This window comes from Podarcis bocagei (assembly GCF_964188305.1).
Source record: "Podarcis bocagei genome assembly, chromosome: 5".
NCBI classification, from domain to species: domain Eukaryota; kingdom Metazoa; phylum Chordata; class Lepidosauria; order Squamata; family Lacertidae; genus Podarcis; species Podarcis bocagei.
This window is the reverse complement of record NC_138129.1, coordinates 44220916-44239027: the sequence shown is the minus strand read 5'-3', so window position 1 is coordinate 44239027 and position 18112 is coordinate 44220916. Positions and strand designations below refer to the sequence as shown.

Here is an 18112-nt window from a genome sequence, read left to right as displayed (position 1 = left end):
TTTCTACTGAATTCCATTTCCTTTTATTTGTTAACTTCAAATAATGCCACCATTTTACAACAGAGGAAGGATCCAGGGATCTGCGAGATGCCATCTCTCCCTCATTTCCAACAGAACAGGTGACATGAGCAGGCCAAGGTTGTCTCACGTAGCTGCTTATCTGACTCTGAAATCCACCTGCACCTCTTAAGCAGATTTTTAAAAATCCAAGTTTCAGGCCAACCTTGATCTAGAGAACGGTTAAAAAAACTTGGCTTATACCTCTCAGATACAATATTTTATTTTTTTGTTCTTGAACCTGAGAAACGTTTCATCTGTACAGGAGTCCCTGCTGTAAACAAACAGCTCAGGCTAGCTAGAAGATGACGAGCTCTGAGGGAGAGGGCTAGGCCCAATGGTGCAAGGCTCCTGTCTAAGATGGGAAACATCTTCCTCTCCATTTTGAAGTGCTCTCTTTTTCATTCAAGGAGGCAAATGGCAACCCGCAAACAGGACATCCTTTAAGAATGTTTCTTAAAAGAGAGAGAAAAACGATCCAACAACACACATTCTGGTCTTTATATAATTGCAAAGAGACAAAGGTTTAAAAGCTGGCTATTCCCCCTCCCCACCTTTCTATTTTTATTTTTTTATTTTACACTGGTTTACTTCTCAAAGAAAAGGCTACAAAGGAACAGCTCATTGCCACCTGGCCTACAAAAGGCATTGCAGGGCAGTGGGTGTATGCAAAAGTTTCAGTAAGTCATGGGTGCTCAGCGGCAAAATGCCAGGTAACCTTTTAACCGGGTTTCCAGCTAGTTTGCCTTTTCCTTTGCCTCCCACCCACTAGCTCAGAAGAAGAGCCTGCGGTGACAACTGAAGATGAGAATCCTGAAAAGGCTTTAGGTATTCGCTAATGTAATCTGGTTTTAGGCAACAGGAAAGAAATGGCCGAACACAGGAAACTGTCACAGAGGCGGTTTGGCTAATTCAAGGAACCCATTTTCCAAAGTCACAGCTTGGGAGAAGCGAGACCAAGAAAATCGCTCTGATTCCAAGATGCAGCGTAACCGTATCTAATCAGTTCCAGCTCCTCAGACTGGCCAGATGAACATGTGCAAAAGGCAATTCAGTTCAGTCAAGCAAGGAAGTAAGGTGGAAATATCACACAGCTCTTCAGATAGTTGCTATGCCCAAGGCCTTAGTAGGTGTTTAGAATCAAGAGGAATATGGTTGCCTTTTGCCTCCTAAGACAAGTCTAAATGTTAGTCCAAGAGAGCATGCCTTTTAGGTTACATCTCCAAGCAGGAAATCGAGAACTGTAAGCTCTTCACATATATACATTACATAGCTCTCCTTTGGAAGCAAATTCTCCAAGATGGCTTGAGTTGGACCACACCAGCTCCTGTCCCAGAGATAAGGATTTCATCTACCATTTATATCCACCCCAAACATTTTCCCTCCCGCCCCTCAAGTTCTTATGCACACATTCCTTTATTTACTTAAAACAACAACAAACAACAACAACAACTTTTGAGAAAGTCCAGCAAGAATCTCACTGATGATATATCCTGCCTAGAAAAGCTCCTTCTCAGCATGTGCTCCTGTGTCCCATCTGGACTGAAATCATTTGTTAATTTTCTTAAAAAATTAAAATATCCCAAAGAGGGGAGTGCCCCCTATTATTTCGCCCCCCATAAGTCATTGCTCCCTTGACACAAGGAAAATGTATAAAAAGGAAAGTCTATGGCAGCCATTTTAAGTCATAAATGAATTTCCTATCATGACTCCACCCCAAAATGCTCACTCTCCACAGGAAATTAACCCTTCATTTGCAGAGAAACTTAACATCTGTCCGTCCTTATTTGCAGGAAACTAAATCCTGTCAGATACACCAGGATAGAACTCCTGGAACATGCACCAATTCCCAGGGACTCCCATGGGGCCAGAGTGGTTCCAAAGACACAGCGACTGCCTTGCTGCTCCTCTTCACATGGTCCCGTGACTCCTAGAGCCCAGTTCAAACCAGCCCATCTTCTCCTGTGTCAGATCCAGGTCCCGCAGTCGGATAATGACCTCCCCAAGGAGGATGTTCTCCCAAAAACCCTCTTCACTCAGGACACTCAGATGAAGTTCCCGCTGGTGGAGGTCTCCTTTAGGAATCCCATCATAGACAAGCTGAAAGATACAGGAAATTTCAGGACATGAGCTAAAACTCACTCACTCTCCTTAGAAAGGTGGAAGAAGTAGTTGCCTAGAACAGCAGTCTCTGGCCTCTATAGCAGAAGGCCAGACTATAGTAATTCTGTGTATTCTTCAGTAATACGTATGCATCTTAATGCAGACACTCATCTAGTATATATTTTTTTCTAGCATTTAGACCTAGGGTAGAAATCTGTCAGAGAAAACAGAAAATGATCAATGCGCACACACACACACACACACACACACATGTTCAAGTCTTTAAACTTGAACTAATTCAACTATGACAGCAGTCTCAATAGGAATTTTAAATAAAGGAGGGGTGTTTAACCCCTGGCCCAGGAGCATGGCCTGGCCCCAAGTAAATTCTGACCTCCCCAAGACCCCAAAATTTGACAGCAATGACAAAGGGGGGGATTAAAAGTAGACCGTGCTAATGTAGGTGGTTTAAATCTCTCTGCCCTCCCCAATAGCCTGATGGGGAAGCAAACCACCCCCTCCCTCACCTGCATGTGTGAATTCACACAACTGAGTGTTTGGGATGTCCACATCCCCTGCTGGCATGCTTCCGCCAAAGGATTGGCCAAGGGCGAAGGTGGCTTTTGAGCCAAACCCCCCCCCCCCGCCTTATATATTGTAATAAATTGTCCATGCTGCCACTCCATAGCAACATTAATAGATTTCCAAGAGATGTATAATGGAGAATCAGTTCATACTGACCCCAATCCTGCAATACATTAACTCAAATTATGTCTGGCCTTTTTTTTTTTTTTTAGCAGCTGGATCTTTCACGAAAGAATGCTGGTTTTCATAGCTAATTAATTGTTTGATAGCAACTGTGGGTCGGAGGTTTCCCACCCACCCCTGCTTTAGCCTGTTAAGACAAGGTGTGCGGCAGCATACCATTTCGTTGTAAGTAGGGTTGCATGTTTTTCTAGCGACTTTTGTTTTCCTCTTGGTGGTTTTCTGGGGATCAGGCAGAAGGTAGATCTTAACATACGGGTCGGGATCACTGCCGTCTTGAATAGGCTGCTGGAAAAGAGAAAGTCAAGCCCAGTCGTCAGTTGTTTGCGCCACATCAGGCTACAGAGATTTGAAAAGTTTGGCCAGTGGCTGCCACTGGGACATAGCTACAGTTCAGCACTTACCAGGCCTCGGATATGCATCACCATGATAAACAGCTTGTTGTTCTTGTAGGAAACAGACAGCTTCACCTCCCCACCCAGTTTTCCAACAGGTTGGGACCATGATGCATCTAAGAATAAGGAACAGGGAGCAGTGTTGGCATGGAAAACTACCATGTCTACTGGCAAAAAAAGAGGGGAAAGGCACTGCACCCACAGTAAACAGGCGTTAGCGTCTTTCCATAAAGGCCGTCCTCTGGAAAACTTTAGTATTATTATTTTTTAAAATAAAAAATACAAACAAAAACAATAAAATAAAAATCAGTACTATATTATGCCTCTGTTACACTTTATCCTGTTTTAACGAATACAACATAATTCCTCTATACTACCCTATACCTGCATAACATAGTTTAATGACCAGTCTTACAGCACCATTCTGAACCTCCTGTCAGGTCCTGACACAAACTTGCAGCCTCCATTGAATAGGCAGATCCCTTCCATGTGCCCAGCACTTTCATTTTATGAGCCAAAGAATGAAGCTGTGGCTATGATCGACTTGGCAGCTGCATGAGAGCATTGCCCTCCCTCAGTACTGGCCAGCATGCAGAGCCAGAGTGTTGAAGCAGGTAAGTCCTGCTGCTTGTGTCCTACAGATATTTACCAGGCAGTTTGGGTGCTGGATTGGTGCCTGCAGCAACTTCGTCCCTTGGGAGGGGGTGAAAAAATGTGTACACCAGGTCACACTGCAAGAGAAGCACACCATCAGATCACAATTTTACTCCAGTAGCAAGTCACCTAGTTTTGATATGCCCTCTGACATGAAAAAAGAAGCTTGGTTGGGCATGTTGCTTCAATTCACACAATAACTTACTTTCATAAATAAGCTAATTATTTCTTAGGCCTTCAGCTATGAAGACTCCTGCAGTTCCTTACTTGCTTAGAATGGTTATGAGGAGGCATAGGCAAACTCAGCCCTCCAGATGATTTGGGACTACAATTCCCATCATCCCTGGCCACTGGTCGTTAGCTAGGGATCATGGGAGCTGTAGGCCAAAATCATCTGGAGGGCCGAGTCTGCCTATGCCTGGTTATGAATCTTAATACTACAGTAGCAAATAACCTCAGTTATATAGATGGGAGAACCAGAATACGTAACAGGCAATCCAGTTTGCACACCCAGAGGCCATCAGAACACACCCTTGATATTCCTTACTCTCAGCTCCGTTTTTGATACTATACTTACCAAGCAAGTTCTCTTGCTTCCTATGTGCTGAGTGTTCTTCAGCAGTGGTTAAAGAAGGTCCCTTGATTTACACGTAGGCAAGGACAGGGAATGCTATCCAAAGCTTCCATATATATTAACAAAGCTTGCTAAAGGGGAATAGCAAAAAGTGTTTGTGGAATAATTCCAGGGTCAGGCTTCTGCAGAAGCACTTAGATTAAACTATTCTACACTGCTGTGTCTGCCTGCAGTTCATCCTAAAGGTCTTGGCTAATACTACCTTGCTCCTGCCTATTTACCTCGGCCACCTCAGGAGCTGCATGGATCAGATGCCAGATGTAGCCATTCAGTTCTTCTCTCCTCCTCTCAGCCACTGCTTCTCCTCGTGAGCGTCCAATCACAAACCTGCTAGGAAAGCTGGACAATTTGGGGAGGGTGGGAGGGTAAAGAAACAGTTAGGTGTTGGGCCCCATCTATCAATGAAAAGCAAAATCTCAACTGAAGCAGGTGGTCTGCCAAATTTCTTTGCTCCTGGCTGCAACAGTACACACAAATTATTTTTTAAAGGATTTCTTCATGTCACACGGATAACGGCTGTCAGACGGATCCATTTGGAGTGTTTCAGAAACGAAACTTTCGGCTAACGTCATGTGATGAGGACCATTCACACACAAACAATTCAATTAAGCACACATATAATTTTGAGAGGGTAGTCTGCTGTATCATAACCACTGGATCACTAGCCAATCTGGTGAAAGGGATGAGAGATTCTTTCGGTTAGATCCTAAATGTGAACAAAATCCAAGCGCTGAGACTTCCCAAGGAGAAAACGTTAATTTAGTGCACAAAATCAGGGGAGCATAAGCAAGTTTCCGGGAAATGAATACAAAACTAGTCTTCAAAGGTTTGCAATTCTTACAGAGTAGTGTGACAAAAGAAAAAAGCAGTTTGTAAACCACATGGGGCTAACCTGGGGAGATGCGAAGAGGGGAAGACGAGGCGCATCTTGTTGTGCAGTTCCTGGAACTCTTCAAAGGTACGCTGGATGTAGGTGACTTCGGAGGGGTTCTCTCGCTTCACCTTCACGATGTATATCTGCAAGGCAGAGAAGGAAGCAGTCCTTATGGTTCAGCAGCACCTTCTGGAGATGCTGCTCCAGCACGCAGCACAACTTGCTCTTGCGCTTTAGCGCAGCCGCATGCTAGCTTCCCTGACACTGCCTCCACCACACTGACCACCTGCTGCACCAAAATGCCTGTGGAAGAGACTCACAAAGCCCTTGCTGGGATTGAAGACTTTTTCGTGACGGCAGAGGAAGACATCAAGGATCCGGCTGGACGTCTTGATTGTGTGGACACGGGGGGCAAAGGAGAGCATCGGTCGGGAGTCAGAGCCTGCAAACTTCATCTGCGCCAGATTGTGAATGAAGAAGTTGAGCTTCGTGGCAACACTGCCAAGGCTGGACTCTATCAACCTGCACAAAAGGATAAAACATCTGGTTTGTGGGTTGACATAGAATTGACTGGTCTACCCCCTGCATTTTCAAAGACTACAACAGACCTTTCAAAGAGGACCCTGAGAACCAAGATTTCTATGTGGGAGTAGCTTGGCACACCAACGTGGCTCCTGGCTTTCCTTTCCACCTCTCCCAGCCATCAGGATTCCCCTTACCTGGTGAAATAGGTGGTGGCATCTGCTTCAGAGTCCTGTGGTCTCAATGCATCATAAACATACTTTAGGTCTTCAAGGTCAGAAAGCTCAGGGATCCCACAGGACAGCATCTGGGCACCAAAGAGGCCACGGATTAGTACCAGAAAAGAAAGAAATGCAAACACTCCAGGCATGAGCTGTGGGAATTTCATGGATTCTGGAATGTGCCACATGCTAACTGGATTTCCAGAAACCCTCAGCTTTCTTTCAAAACACAGGAAAGGCAAGTTCCCAACCCTTTAGTTATGGTGCATACCTGCAAGCAATGTCTGCTGCAGTCTCAGGAACAAAAAGGGGCCTTTGGCAATGCAATAGTTGGAGACAGGCTTTCGTGGTTGATACTCACCAAGTCTCAGCTTGTGTCCTTATCCCAGCAGTTGGAGGGGAGGGGGAAGCACTACAATTATTACTTATTTTTTACTAAAACTGGTTGCTTTTGATGTAAAAAAGTGGACATTTTTTATTTCACTATAAGCTGACAAAACCACACATGCAGGGCAGTGAGAGCGGCAAATAAACAATGACATGTTAGTGAAAGTAACCCGGAGTTTGTTGTTAGCTTGCTGATCTTAACTATGGGTTTACTTTTATGTGTGAATCCAGACATTGGTCTGGTTCATACAACATACTAAGTCAAACCTTAGCTCAGCTTGACTGTAGGAACAGTCCAAGGAGTGCTCCTCATCCAAGGAGCACCGAAGCAGCAACAAGCTCCTATCTGAGAGCCTACACGTTTGTGTGCTGCATCTGCCAAGTGATTTTTGCTCTTACACAGACAAATAATTGCTGGGTGACCTTGGGCTAGTTACACTTCTCTGAAGTCTCTCAGCCCACTCACCTCACAGAGTGTTTGTTGTGGGGGAGGAAGGGAAAGGAGATTGTTAGCCGCTTTGAGACTCCTTAGGATAGTGATAAAGTGGGATATCAAATAATAATAAAAAAACCACAAAAAACTTATACCCTTTCCCTGGTTTGGATATAAAGAAGATCTGGATATAGACTGAGAAGGTTCTGTCATGGGGGAACTGCAGGCTTGGAAGAGAGAAGGCAGTTCTTTACTCCTCCGGTCAAGTCTGATGGTCACCATTGTCTCTGTCTCCCTATGCAAACCCTTCAAACTCCTGCAAAGAACAGCTGAAAGTCTTTTCAGTAATAGCCATGATGCACTGTCTGGATAAATGCACTGCTACTGGAGAGCAGAGGCAGCAGGAAAGTAGAAACTGGGTATCTCACCAGGCCCAAAAGGTTGAGGAAGAGATGGGTATGTTTGCGGATCAGGTTGTAGGCCTGGCAGCAGAGATCTACAAAGTCATGGAAGCGGCTGGAGGGCTTGTCACCGCCGTTGATGACATAAGCCATGTCTGATGTGAAGACAAATGGAGCTCGGTCCCTGTACGGAAGAAATGTGCAAATGCCACAGTGATGTGGCTAATCCCAGGGACAAAAAAGAGCCACCATGCTTTCATTTCCTAACATACCTTAGTTGACCCAGAGAGTGCTAGATCCCATTAGATCCACACACAACACATTATTCTGAAGGACTTTGGAACAAAAGCCACATGCTTGGTATCAACAGCAGGAAAAAACTTGAACGCATTTGACAAATAATGGGTTTTGCATTCACTGAACAAGGGCATCACAATGTGGAAACCGGTAAGCCACATTCCACCGGCAACCTGCTCCACCCAGAATGTTTTGAAACAGGCTGGAAAATATGATGCTTAAGGGGTGGGAAATAGAAGCTTTTTTTATTTTAAAAAAAATCCGTAGTAAAAAGTTTGGAACTTCAAGTCCAACATTTGTAAGCCAAATTGTCAGATTCCCTTTCTGGATAAAGCACGTAATATGGTGCCCCGCAAAATATGCGTGGCAGGTAAAAACTTGTATTGGGTACCAACAATCTACACCCACCCACATCATTATTAATTAGCTACTGCTACAATGTAAAGGTAAAGGTAAAGGGACCCCCGACCATTAGGTCCAGTCGTGGCCAACCCTGGGGTTGCGGCGCTCATCTTGCTTTACTGGTCGAGGGAGCCGGCGTACAGCTTCCGGGTCATTTGGCCAGCATGACTAAGCAGCTTCTGGTGAACCAGAGCAGCGCACGAAAACGCTGTTTACCTTCCCACCGGAGCGGTACCTATTTATCTACTTGCAGTTTGACGTGCTTTCGAACTGCTAGGTTGGCAGGAGCAGGGACCGAGCAATGGGAGCTCACCCCATCGTGGGGATTCGAACCTCTGACCTTCTGATCGGCAAGTCCTAGGCTCTGTGGTTTAACCCACAGCGTCACCTGCATCCCTGCTACAATGTAGACTTTAGTTTATCCATGCAAACAGGAAGCTGGAAAGACTCCAAAGGTTGTGGGGTGGAGGCAAGGGAGCAGGAGAGTGACCCAGTGATTTATGGGGTTTCACGCTGCCCCCAAGGCAGGAGCCAGGGGAGGAGGGAGAGTCAGGGCAGTCCAAGATGGAGGAATATACGCAGGGTAAGGGCGGAAGAGGCTGTTCAGCTGACAAACAGGTCAAGAGACTCCCCACCTTTCCCTGCCCCATTGCCTCCTAGACCCAGGAGGGTCTTGAAAAGGGAAGAGCAGTGACAATTTCCTGACAAGAGAAGTCTCAGATTGTGGGCAAGCAACCTGTCATGAGAGGGTATATAAGCCAGCAGGGGCAGGCAGGGTCTCCCTGTTGCTGTAACTGCTCCACAGGGCCTAGACCTGTGGGCAGCTGCCTAGAGGATAGAAGAGAGTGTGTGTGTGTGTGTGTGTGTGTGTGTGTGTGTGTGTGTGTATCTGGGACACTGTGGAAGCTTGCTGTACGTGCTTTTCTTGTCAATAAGGAGTTAACTGCCAAGACATGTGCCTTCCTCAGCTTAGCCCACTTCTGCGAGTCCTGCAACTCCAAGGTTCATTCCTGAACACCAGCCAGAAGCGTGCACTTGAAATGTCTTAAGTATTTAAAATCTACCCTATTTAGTTTCACTTTCTTTTCGTTTGCATCAATTTTGTTTCACATTCATTTGAGTTTCATTTGAGTTTTTGCAGTGGAGACCCAGCTTGCTGCTAATAACCGTGACATTTTCCATCCAAATGGCATGGCATTTTCAGGTGCTGCACTAAACAGGAACTACATTTTACAAGCAATTTTTAAAAAGACGAATCCTATAAAGCTTCCCATTGGTTTAAATGAGAGAAACAGCTGCATTTCTCCTCCTTGTAACAAATTCTGTTTTCCATGCAAGCGTTGTGGAATGTGCAAGGCTTCTACTACCACTCTAGGGCATCAGAACTGACAGTTTTCAGGCAGATTGGACAAAGAAGCCCCATATGATTGTTGCAGCCACTGAATTAATGTTTCCTTTGTTCAGAGCTTGCATGTCTTTCACAGTTTCACAGATCTCTCAGTTCATCCTTTCCTTCCAGCCTTGCACACAGGAGTTCCAGAAATATATCAATTTGCAAAAACATTTCTATGTGAAACTAATGTGAAAAACTGAAACCATTAGTTTCATGGTGAAGCTAATCTATGTACTAGTTTAGCTCCACCTTCGTTTCCAAAAATAGCATACATGCCCGCCCTTAGCACCAATAATTCAGTCGGCCACACACACAGCCTCTCTAGTTTCCTTAGAGTGCTCACCTTTTGATGTTGCCAAACATCTGAGCATGGCCCAGAAATCTGCCAAAGTCAATGTGGAACATGTGCCCTGTGGTCTTGAGCATGATGTTGTCGTTGTGCCGATCACAGATTCCCAGCACGTAAGTAGCTACACAGCAGCCAGCGCATGAGTAGATGAAGTTCTCCACTGCCTGGCAGATGAAGATGGATGTTATTAACACAGTAATGTGAAGAGCTGCACAGGAAAGCAGTAAGGCCAGACAAAATGCTGGAGGGAATTTTTTTGAAAAAGGTTCCTGAATTTAGGGTCCTCTGGGAATATTATATTACCTGCCTATATATTTAATATATACTAGCCTGTTTTCTAGAACACCCTGGGAACTTGAGATGTCAGAAAGGCACCTAAATCTACCTTGAGGTAACCTACCCTTAGTTGTATTTACAGATAGCCTTCTACTGTGCTGTCTTTGTTTGAAGTCAGAACTTGTAGCCAGGCTTTTTCAGTACAATGGAAAAGCTCCCCGCCCCCAAGCCATATTTCATATAATTCTGAATAACAAGTGAAAACATTTATGTTTACACAAGATTTTAAGATTAAAACACTTGCTTGCTGCTTATTTACAGTGTAGTTTAGCTTCCTGGTGTTGTGTTTGTGATCTCCCTTGTGTCCAGATGTTTAAAACTGCTCAAATTTTAAATAAGTAAAACCAAGGTGGCATCTCTCCAATCCAACATTTTGCTACGGAAACAAAGAAAAATGTGGGCCTGCAAGAAAAGTCAGGTGCACACCCACAAGTCCACATTGCAATGCTCCACTTTGCTTATTGGGGTTGACATTTGTCTGTCTCGGGAGACAATGGAGGAGTGTGCCTTTGGGAGTGAGGTCAAACTGCGATGGAATTATTAAAACCACTAGACTCAAAAGAGGGCACCATGGGTTTGACGTTAGCACAATCTTTGATCGTGACTTGGAGCTGCCTGGCTTTTTAACCTAGACCAAATGATGTTATTCTTGCTCTCTTCACCTTCTCGTATTCATCCTCTTTGGGGTTGTGCTTCTGCAGCCAGTCTGCCAGGGGACGATCCTTGAAGGAGCCTGTCACCCCATGCTCCACCTGGATCTTTCGTAGAGTCTCTGCGTTAGGAATCATCTCTACCATCCCTGTGAAACACAGCAAATGACTACAAGATGGGCAATAAGGGCCTCTTTCCTTCCCCCATTTAACACACATAACCAACAAAGAACCCAACTTGGACTGGTCTTTTTTTTTAATGTAAAATGTTGAATCATCTTCCTCTTGTGTGTAAAATGCAGCCTACATTTAGAATAGGTATGGGAAATTCCCATCACCCCAACCAATACTGGCTGGAGCTGACAAAGCTGATGTCCAACATTATCTGGAGGGCTCCTGGTTCTCCATCCTGGATTCTGATGTTCAGAGAAGCAACCACTGCCTTCAATGGCCAAGAAGAGAACTCTACGGTTCTTCCAAGGTCCAGGCTGGACTACCTACCCATGATCTGTCTAGAATGTTAGAGACACTTGCACAGCAAGCCTCAAAGGACGCCATTATGGATAAACAATGTTTCTGTCATCGGTAACTTACTTTTACTAGAGAATGTTGTGGGGGCTATTTACATACTTGATTTTTGAAATGTCCATGACAAATGTATGGTAGTGGCTGCGATGACTAAAAATAGGCTGTATTTTAGAGCAGGGCAGAGGAACCTCTGTCCCTTAAAGGGTTGCTGGACTGCAACTCCCATCAGCTCTGGGGCACACAACCAACAGTCAGGGTTATGGGAATTGTAGTCCAACAACTGGAGGTCCATGTTTCAAACCCTTCTTTCAAGGGCACTTGACTTTGATTACCAGATACTGAGGACAAGCAGGTTTTCTGGCTATTTACTGTAGGGAGACAAATTAGAGGCCTTTTTTTTAAAAGTTCTTGGCCTTCATCCAGAGAAGTGATATAGAACCTTGGGTATCTATCCCAGCCCCGAAAGCACTGCTCCAACAGATTTCTCCAAGAACCTCACACCAGCCTAAAAACAACGTGAGCGCAGCTGAGGAAGAGGAACTAAAAAAGTTCCATTTTGTACTTGGATGAAAACTTACCTCGACCTCGACCAGTAGAAAAACAGCGGAATATGACCATGCGCATGTCCAGATCTTCTTGCACCCAGATCTTATTCATTATGCGGATCATCTGCAAAGTTAGCATGTCCTGCCGGAGGTCATCTCCGCACTGTGGAGAGAGAAACAGCGCAAGGCAAGAGGCAGTACTGGAAATCAAATCTTTTATTTAAATGTGGAGAAGCAATGATGTGGATTCCCAGAGGTTCTGAAGCTATTTGGAAAGAGAGTTGGTTCCTGATATTTCAGACCCTGGAGAACTACAGTTTGGCAAGCAGGTTCAGGGGGAATGGGGAAAAGAGGCTAGAGGTTAAGAGAACAGCTTGATGAAGTGTGGAGAACCTTTCTGTTTCCTGGGGTCAGGTGCTAGGCCTGCAGGCCAAATTTGGTCCACCTGTCAATCACCTGATGTTAGGTGATTATTCACTTTGAAGTCCCAAAGTCAGCAACATGCATGCAGGCCTTATAAAATGTCATTTGCCTGAGGCTATGGCTTTACTGCCCACCTGCTGCAGGTAGTAGAACTGAAGCCTGCTTAACCTTGCAAATACACAACCAGAAATGCACACTGAAATTCCTAGCCAGTGACAATGGAGCCCATTAATGCTTTTATTTCATGGGTGCATAGCTTATTTTTCAAGCCTGCTTGCCACAGACTAAAAACCTCTAATCACGTTTTTTAAAAATAAAAAAATCTGATGGATCTTAGAAGGCACAAGAAGAACTTACAATATATTGCTTGAACACCAGATCAAGCAACACTAGAATCCCTAGATCAGGGATTTGTTCAGAAGCATCTGGGCAAAGAAAAACTGTAGCCATAACCAAGTAAGAAACATCACGGCTCACCTTAAAAATGACACGGATATTCTCCCCGAGAGGGTCAACATTCAGGAAGGAGAGCTTCAGAGGAACCGCATTGGAGTTGAAATAGGAACAGTCCTGCAGTCAAAGAGAGTGAGATGGGGGAGCAAGTGGTCAGAATGGCCAGTGCTTTTCTCACCCTAGCTGCATGAGAAGTGGGTGTCCCTTAGCATCAACAGAAGGACTCTCGGAGAACATAGGCCTAGGACAGGGGTCAGCAAACTTACCATGCCTTGGGCCGGTGTCTCCAGCATGGATTGTGCGGTGGGCAGGAGGGCAGGGGAGCGTGTGCCCATATGCGTGCGCACACGCTATTTCCGGCGCACAGGAGCACAGGAAATAGCTTGTGCACGGGCCTCCTGCGACCCGGATGTGCACTGGAAATAACGCTTGCACATGTGCAAATAATGTTTGAGCAAGCGCACAAGCTATTTCCGGTGCTCCTCTGACCCAGAAGTGGGCAGCCACACAGCACAGCGCCGGTAAGAGCGGGGGGTGGCAGCAGAGGTCGCCGCGGGCTGGATAAACGAGTCCCTTGGGCCTTATCCGGCCCGTGGGCCTTAGTTTGGGGACCCCTGGCCTACGATCATGCCAGAAACATAATGTTTTATCTCCCCCAAGATAAGGATTCCAGCTCATCCCAGATACAGTGGTACCTTGGTTTGCAAACAGTCTGGTTTACATACATTTTGGATTACAAACACGTCAAACCCAGAAATGCGTGTCCCAGTTTGCAAACTTTTTTTAGAGGCCCCATTGGCGAAAGAGCGCCTTGGTTTACAACCTTGGTTTACAAACGGACCTCTGGAACGGATTATGGTTGTAAATCAAGGCACCACTGTACCAGGGTTTTCTTCCTCTTGGCCTTTTGATGATGCCCTAATTAATGTGCAGTACAGTGGTACCTCGCAAGAAGAATGCCTCGCAAGACGAAAAACTCGCAAGATGAAAGAGTTTTTGGTTTTTTGAGTTGCTTCGCGAGACGAATTTCCCTATGGGCTTGCTTCGCAAGACGGAAACGTCTTGCAAGTTTGTTTCTTTTTTCTTAAAACCGTTACAGTAATACAGGGTGCATTGCTTGAAGTGCAGTTGCAACTTGACTTCGAGGAGCAACTCATAGCACGTGGTGTGGTAGCCTTTTCTGAGGTTTTTGAAGACTTTTTTGAAAAAATGGAAACCATGCTTCGCAAGACGAAAAAACTCGCAAGACGAAAAAACTCGCAGAACGAATTAATTTCATCTTGCGAGGCACCACCGTATTAATGTACAGACTCAGGACAGATAAAAGAAAGTGCTTATTCATGTAGTGTATTAGTTAAACTATGGAACTCACTCCCATAATGATGGGAGTTGATGAACACCAACTTAGATGGCTTTAAAAGAGGATCTGGCAGAAATTATTTGAAACTGAAAGGTTAAGTGGTAAGGATGCTAATGGCTGGAAGCCAATCATTCCTATCCTTAGGAGCAGCTTGCTTTGCAACAGAGAGGAAGCAGCTACTTTCAAATCTTGCCAATGCAGACAGTGCAGCCAAGCCTGGGCATCTTCAGGAAGCTCAAGTATCCAAGATGCCTGAACTTAGAGGAAGGAAGCTACAGCACACCAGAAACAGTGGTACCCACAGTCAGAGACATACCCTGGGCACAATCCCCTTCACCAGCAGGCTGGGGCTGAGCGGGAGGCGACAGGAGCCATTAACGTTGAAGAACTGCTTTACATCCTCCAGCCCCTCACGAAGGATGGCCTGAAGGAAAAAACACAAGAACAAAGTTGTTCAGCAGAGAGTACCAGGCTATTTGATCTGCTGTCTGCCCCAGGCACCTGTCCAACATCTTATGAAGCAGGTCTGGGTTTGGAACCCATCCCAAAACAGGTTGCTGCACGAGCCCATTCTTGACATAATGTTTATATGCTGAACCAAGAGCCACCCAAATTCCACATTCAATTGGGCAGTTAAAGCAAATTTTGCCTAAAAGTTTGCAAATGAGGTGCCATGTTCAAATACGCAACTACTTTTTCCAGGTTCAAGGAGTACCTTCTGCTTCCAGGATTTAGGTTTGTAAACACTCCCAGAGCATTTCCAAGCACAATGCAAAGTGTTGGTGCTGACCTTTAAAGCCCTCAATGGCCTTGGCCGAGTATACCTGAAGGAGCGTCTCCACCCCCATTGTTAAGCCCGGACACTGAGGTCCAGCACCGAGGGCCTTCTGCTGGCTCCCTCACTTCGAAAAGCGAAGTTACAGTGAACCAGGCAAACGGCCTTCTTGGTAGTGGCGCCCACCCTGTGGAACACCCTCCCTTCAGATGTCAAGGAGATGAAGAACTATACAACTTTTAGAAGACATCTGTATTGGGAAGTTTTTAATGTTTGATACCTTATTATGTTCTATATTTTCTGTAAGCTGTCCAGAGTGGCTGGAGAAACCCAGCCAGGTGGGCAGGGTATAAATAATAATAATAATAATAATAATAATAATAATAATAATAATAATAATAGAATTTGCAGCTTAATCTGGCACGAAGCATGACATTGGAGGTGGGAGGGGAAGAACTTGGGAGCTAAAGGTTGTATCCAACTCAGAGTAGACTCATTGAGATTTAAAAAAGGTAAAGGTACCCCTGACTGTTAGGTCCAGTTGCGGATGACTCTGGGGTTGTGTGCTCATCTCACTCTATAGGCCGAGGAAGCCGGCGTTTGTCTGCAGGCAGCTTCCGGGTCATGTGGCCAGCATGACTAAGCCACTTCTGGTGAACCAGAGCAGCACACGGAAACGCCGTTTACCTTCCCACCAGAGCGGTACCTATTTATCTACTTGCACTTTGACATGCTTTTGAACTGCTAGGTGGACAGGAGCTGAGACCGAACAACGGGAGCTCACTCCGTCGCGGGGATTTGAACCGCCAACCTTCTGATCGGCAAGCCCGAGGCTCTGTGGTTTAGACCACAGCGCCACCCGCGTCCCATTCATTGAGATTAGTGGACCTAAATTAACCATGTCCATTAAATTCAGTGGGTCTACTTTGAGTTTGATTATTGCTGACATAACCTTAGGTGTTAGCTCACGTGCTGTAGAGTCAGGCTACAGAACAGTCTTAAGGTGAACCTCAAAAGCCACTTATGGAAGAAGCTGAAAACTGCAATGGCTGAATTTTAGCCCAGGCCCTTGCTTCTTGCTAAGAGGCTGGCAATTATTTATTTAGTTCTCACATCAGCCTTTGCATTCCCAAACAAAACAGACTTTAGACGGTTCCTACAGCAGGCCTCACCAACCAGGTGCCCTCCAGACAGATTGTAGCCCAAAGCCCATCAGTTCCAGTCCACACTGGCTGATGGGAGCTGTAGTCCAGAACATTTGGGAGGGAACCAGGTTGGTGAATAGTCTCCTTTGCTGCTTCATTCTTCCTTCCCCATCACACACCCATGGGAGACATGAGGTGCTTGCAAGCACACATACCTGTCGCGATGAAGGAGCAGCTTCACGAACCTGCTGAGCCAGCTTAGCCAGGGTGTTCACCAGCCAGCACTGGCGGTCAAACTCCTCTCTCAGGCCCTTGCCACAGCAGCACAGCAGAGCTGCCAGCAGGTACTGGTAACGGATGCTGAATTGAGAATCCTTGAGACCATCTTTCAACAGCCTAGAGACATGGAGACACTGTCACCAGAAGCAGTGGGGTTCATGTGAAAGACCCATCCATCCACACCAACACAAGCACAGATAAGCAAAGTCTTTTTCCTGTCTCCTAGACAGACCAAGTCAACTTAGGAGACAGACCAGGTTTTCCTGATTAAAACCAAATTTCTTGTTTTTTAAAAAGGGGGATCCCCCCCGATCTACAAAAATTGAAAATATAAGTTAAAGATAGCCAGAATAATGTTAAAGATATATAAGTTAAAGATAGCCAGAATAACATAAAACAGAGGGGGCTAAGGTTCTCGGACTCCTGAAACTGCTCCCCATGAGGACTAGAAACTTGATTTAATTTAAAAAAGGGCTTGATTTAATTGAAAGAAAGAAAGAAAGAAAGAAAGAGAGAAAGAGAGAGAGAGAGAGAGAAAAATGAAAGCATAGAAATCCAGTTCTGAACAAAGGTATTTATGGGTGTAATGCTAAGCAATTCTTAGGAAAGAAATCATTTATTCAAAGGCTGGTAACAGTGAATGGAAGCATAATGTTCTGAACATTTTCTAGCATCTGCTAGAAAGATTCAAACTTGATCATCATAACTTCTTCAGATTCTCTCTCTTTCTTTTTTAAAACACACACACACCCTTGTTTCTAAATCATTCACTATGCCAACAGCACATCCACCAACATTACCAGAAAAAATAGTGAGTTATCCTCAGGTCACAGACGGCTCGCTTCATAAGGAACCGCACCAAGGGGCTGTCCAGGTAGCATTCATATTTCAGAGCCTGGGAGAGGAAAGAACAGATTGGACTATTACAGATTCTGTAATAGTCTGCCCTTGGGGGCAGAGCCCTCACAAGCTGGTATACAACTAAAGGAGACTCAATCGAGATGCACGTGAGTCATAAAAAACGTAAAGAACTCAGAATTTTGTTGGCCTTTTGTTCTGTAGGAAGGAGGACCCCTACCAATGCACTACCACAGAAAAGGCCCTGTCCCAGGGTGGAGAAACAGCTTCCACCACCATCCCTTTTCTGTATCCTGTTTGAGGAAAAACATTGGCTCTACAGCTTGGAAAGCACCCAAGAAAATCACCCCAAAATCAATTAATGTAGTACTATTACTATGTTACCTCTTACATTGCAAGACAATATTTATTTGTTTGTTTGTTTTCTCACACAGGGTGTTGAAAACATAACCATTTTTATGAGAACACAAATTGGGACATTGAAAGTATGGTAGAAGAGTAAAATGTTGCCCCTGCCTTAAAAAGAAACAAAAACAAGCATAGTAGTGATAGTTCTGCTCAGCACTACAATTGTGAGAATACCTGAGGTAAATTAGCCTAGAAAATATAGGCAAACCTTGACAACCTCAGTACAAGCATTCACCCAAAGACAGAAAAAAAAAATATTTCTCTACATTCCAGGCAGCAAAGATGAGAAACAAAATTATTACACTGGGATTTTGTTTTGTTTTTTAGTAGGAATTCATCAAGGCAAAATGTTAAGATTTTGAAACAGTCCTCCCATACAAATCTAAACACTGCTCATTGAGAACAAAAGCTATTTCTAATTAACTGTAGAATACAAGAGAGCGAACTGAGGAACATGACCTATGG

At 44.9% G+C, this 18112-nt stretch overlaps 1 protein-coding gene across 3 annotated transcripts in view; it reads right to left on the bottom strand.

Annotated features, from left to right (window-relative positions):
* Window positions 1-18112, bottom strand: part of PIK3C2B (phosphatidylinositol-4-phosphate 3-kinase catalytic subunit type 2 beta) — a 90275-nt gene continuing 72163 nt past the window's right edge. For all 3 annotated transcript variants that reach the window (XM_081193371.1, XM_081193370.1, XM_081193372.1), the window contains 16 exons: window positions 17182-17276; window positions 16318-16498; window positions 14499-14606; window positions 12847-12939; window positions 11980-12109; window positions 10886-11022; window positions 9882-10051; window positions 7474-7630; window positions 6202-6311; window positions 5803-6004; window positions 5501-5625; window positions 4830-4947; window positions 3970-4051; window positions 3330-3436; window positions 3085-3213; window positions 1-2157 (listed from right to left, as the gene is read on the bottom strand). In XM_081193371.1, the coding sequence (XP_081049497.1) occupies window positions 1969-2157; window positions 3085-3213; window positions 3330-3436; window positions 3970-4051; window positions 4830-4947; window positions 5501-5625; window positions 5803-6004; window positions 6202-6311; window positions 7474-7630; window positions 9882-10051; window positions 10886-11022; window positions 11980-12109; window positions 12847-12939; window positions 14499-14606; window positions 16318-16498; window positions 17182-17276 (2133 nt within the window). In that variant the 3' untranslated portion in view covers window positions 1-1968. The remainder of the gene's footprint in view (window positions 2158-3084; window positions 3214-3329; window positions 3437-3969; window positions 4052-4829; window positions 4948-5500; window positions 5626-5802; window positions 6005-6201; window positions 6312-7473; window positions 7631-9881; window positions 10052-10885; window positions 11023-11979; window positions 12110-12846; window positions 12940-14498; window positions 14607-16317; window positions 16499-17181; window positions 17277-18112) is intronic.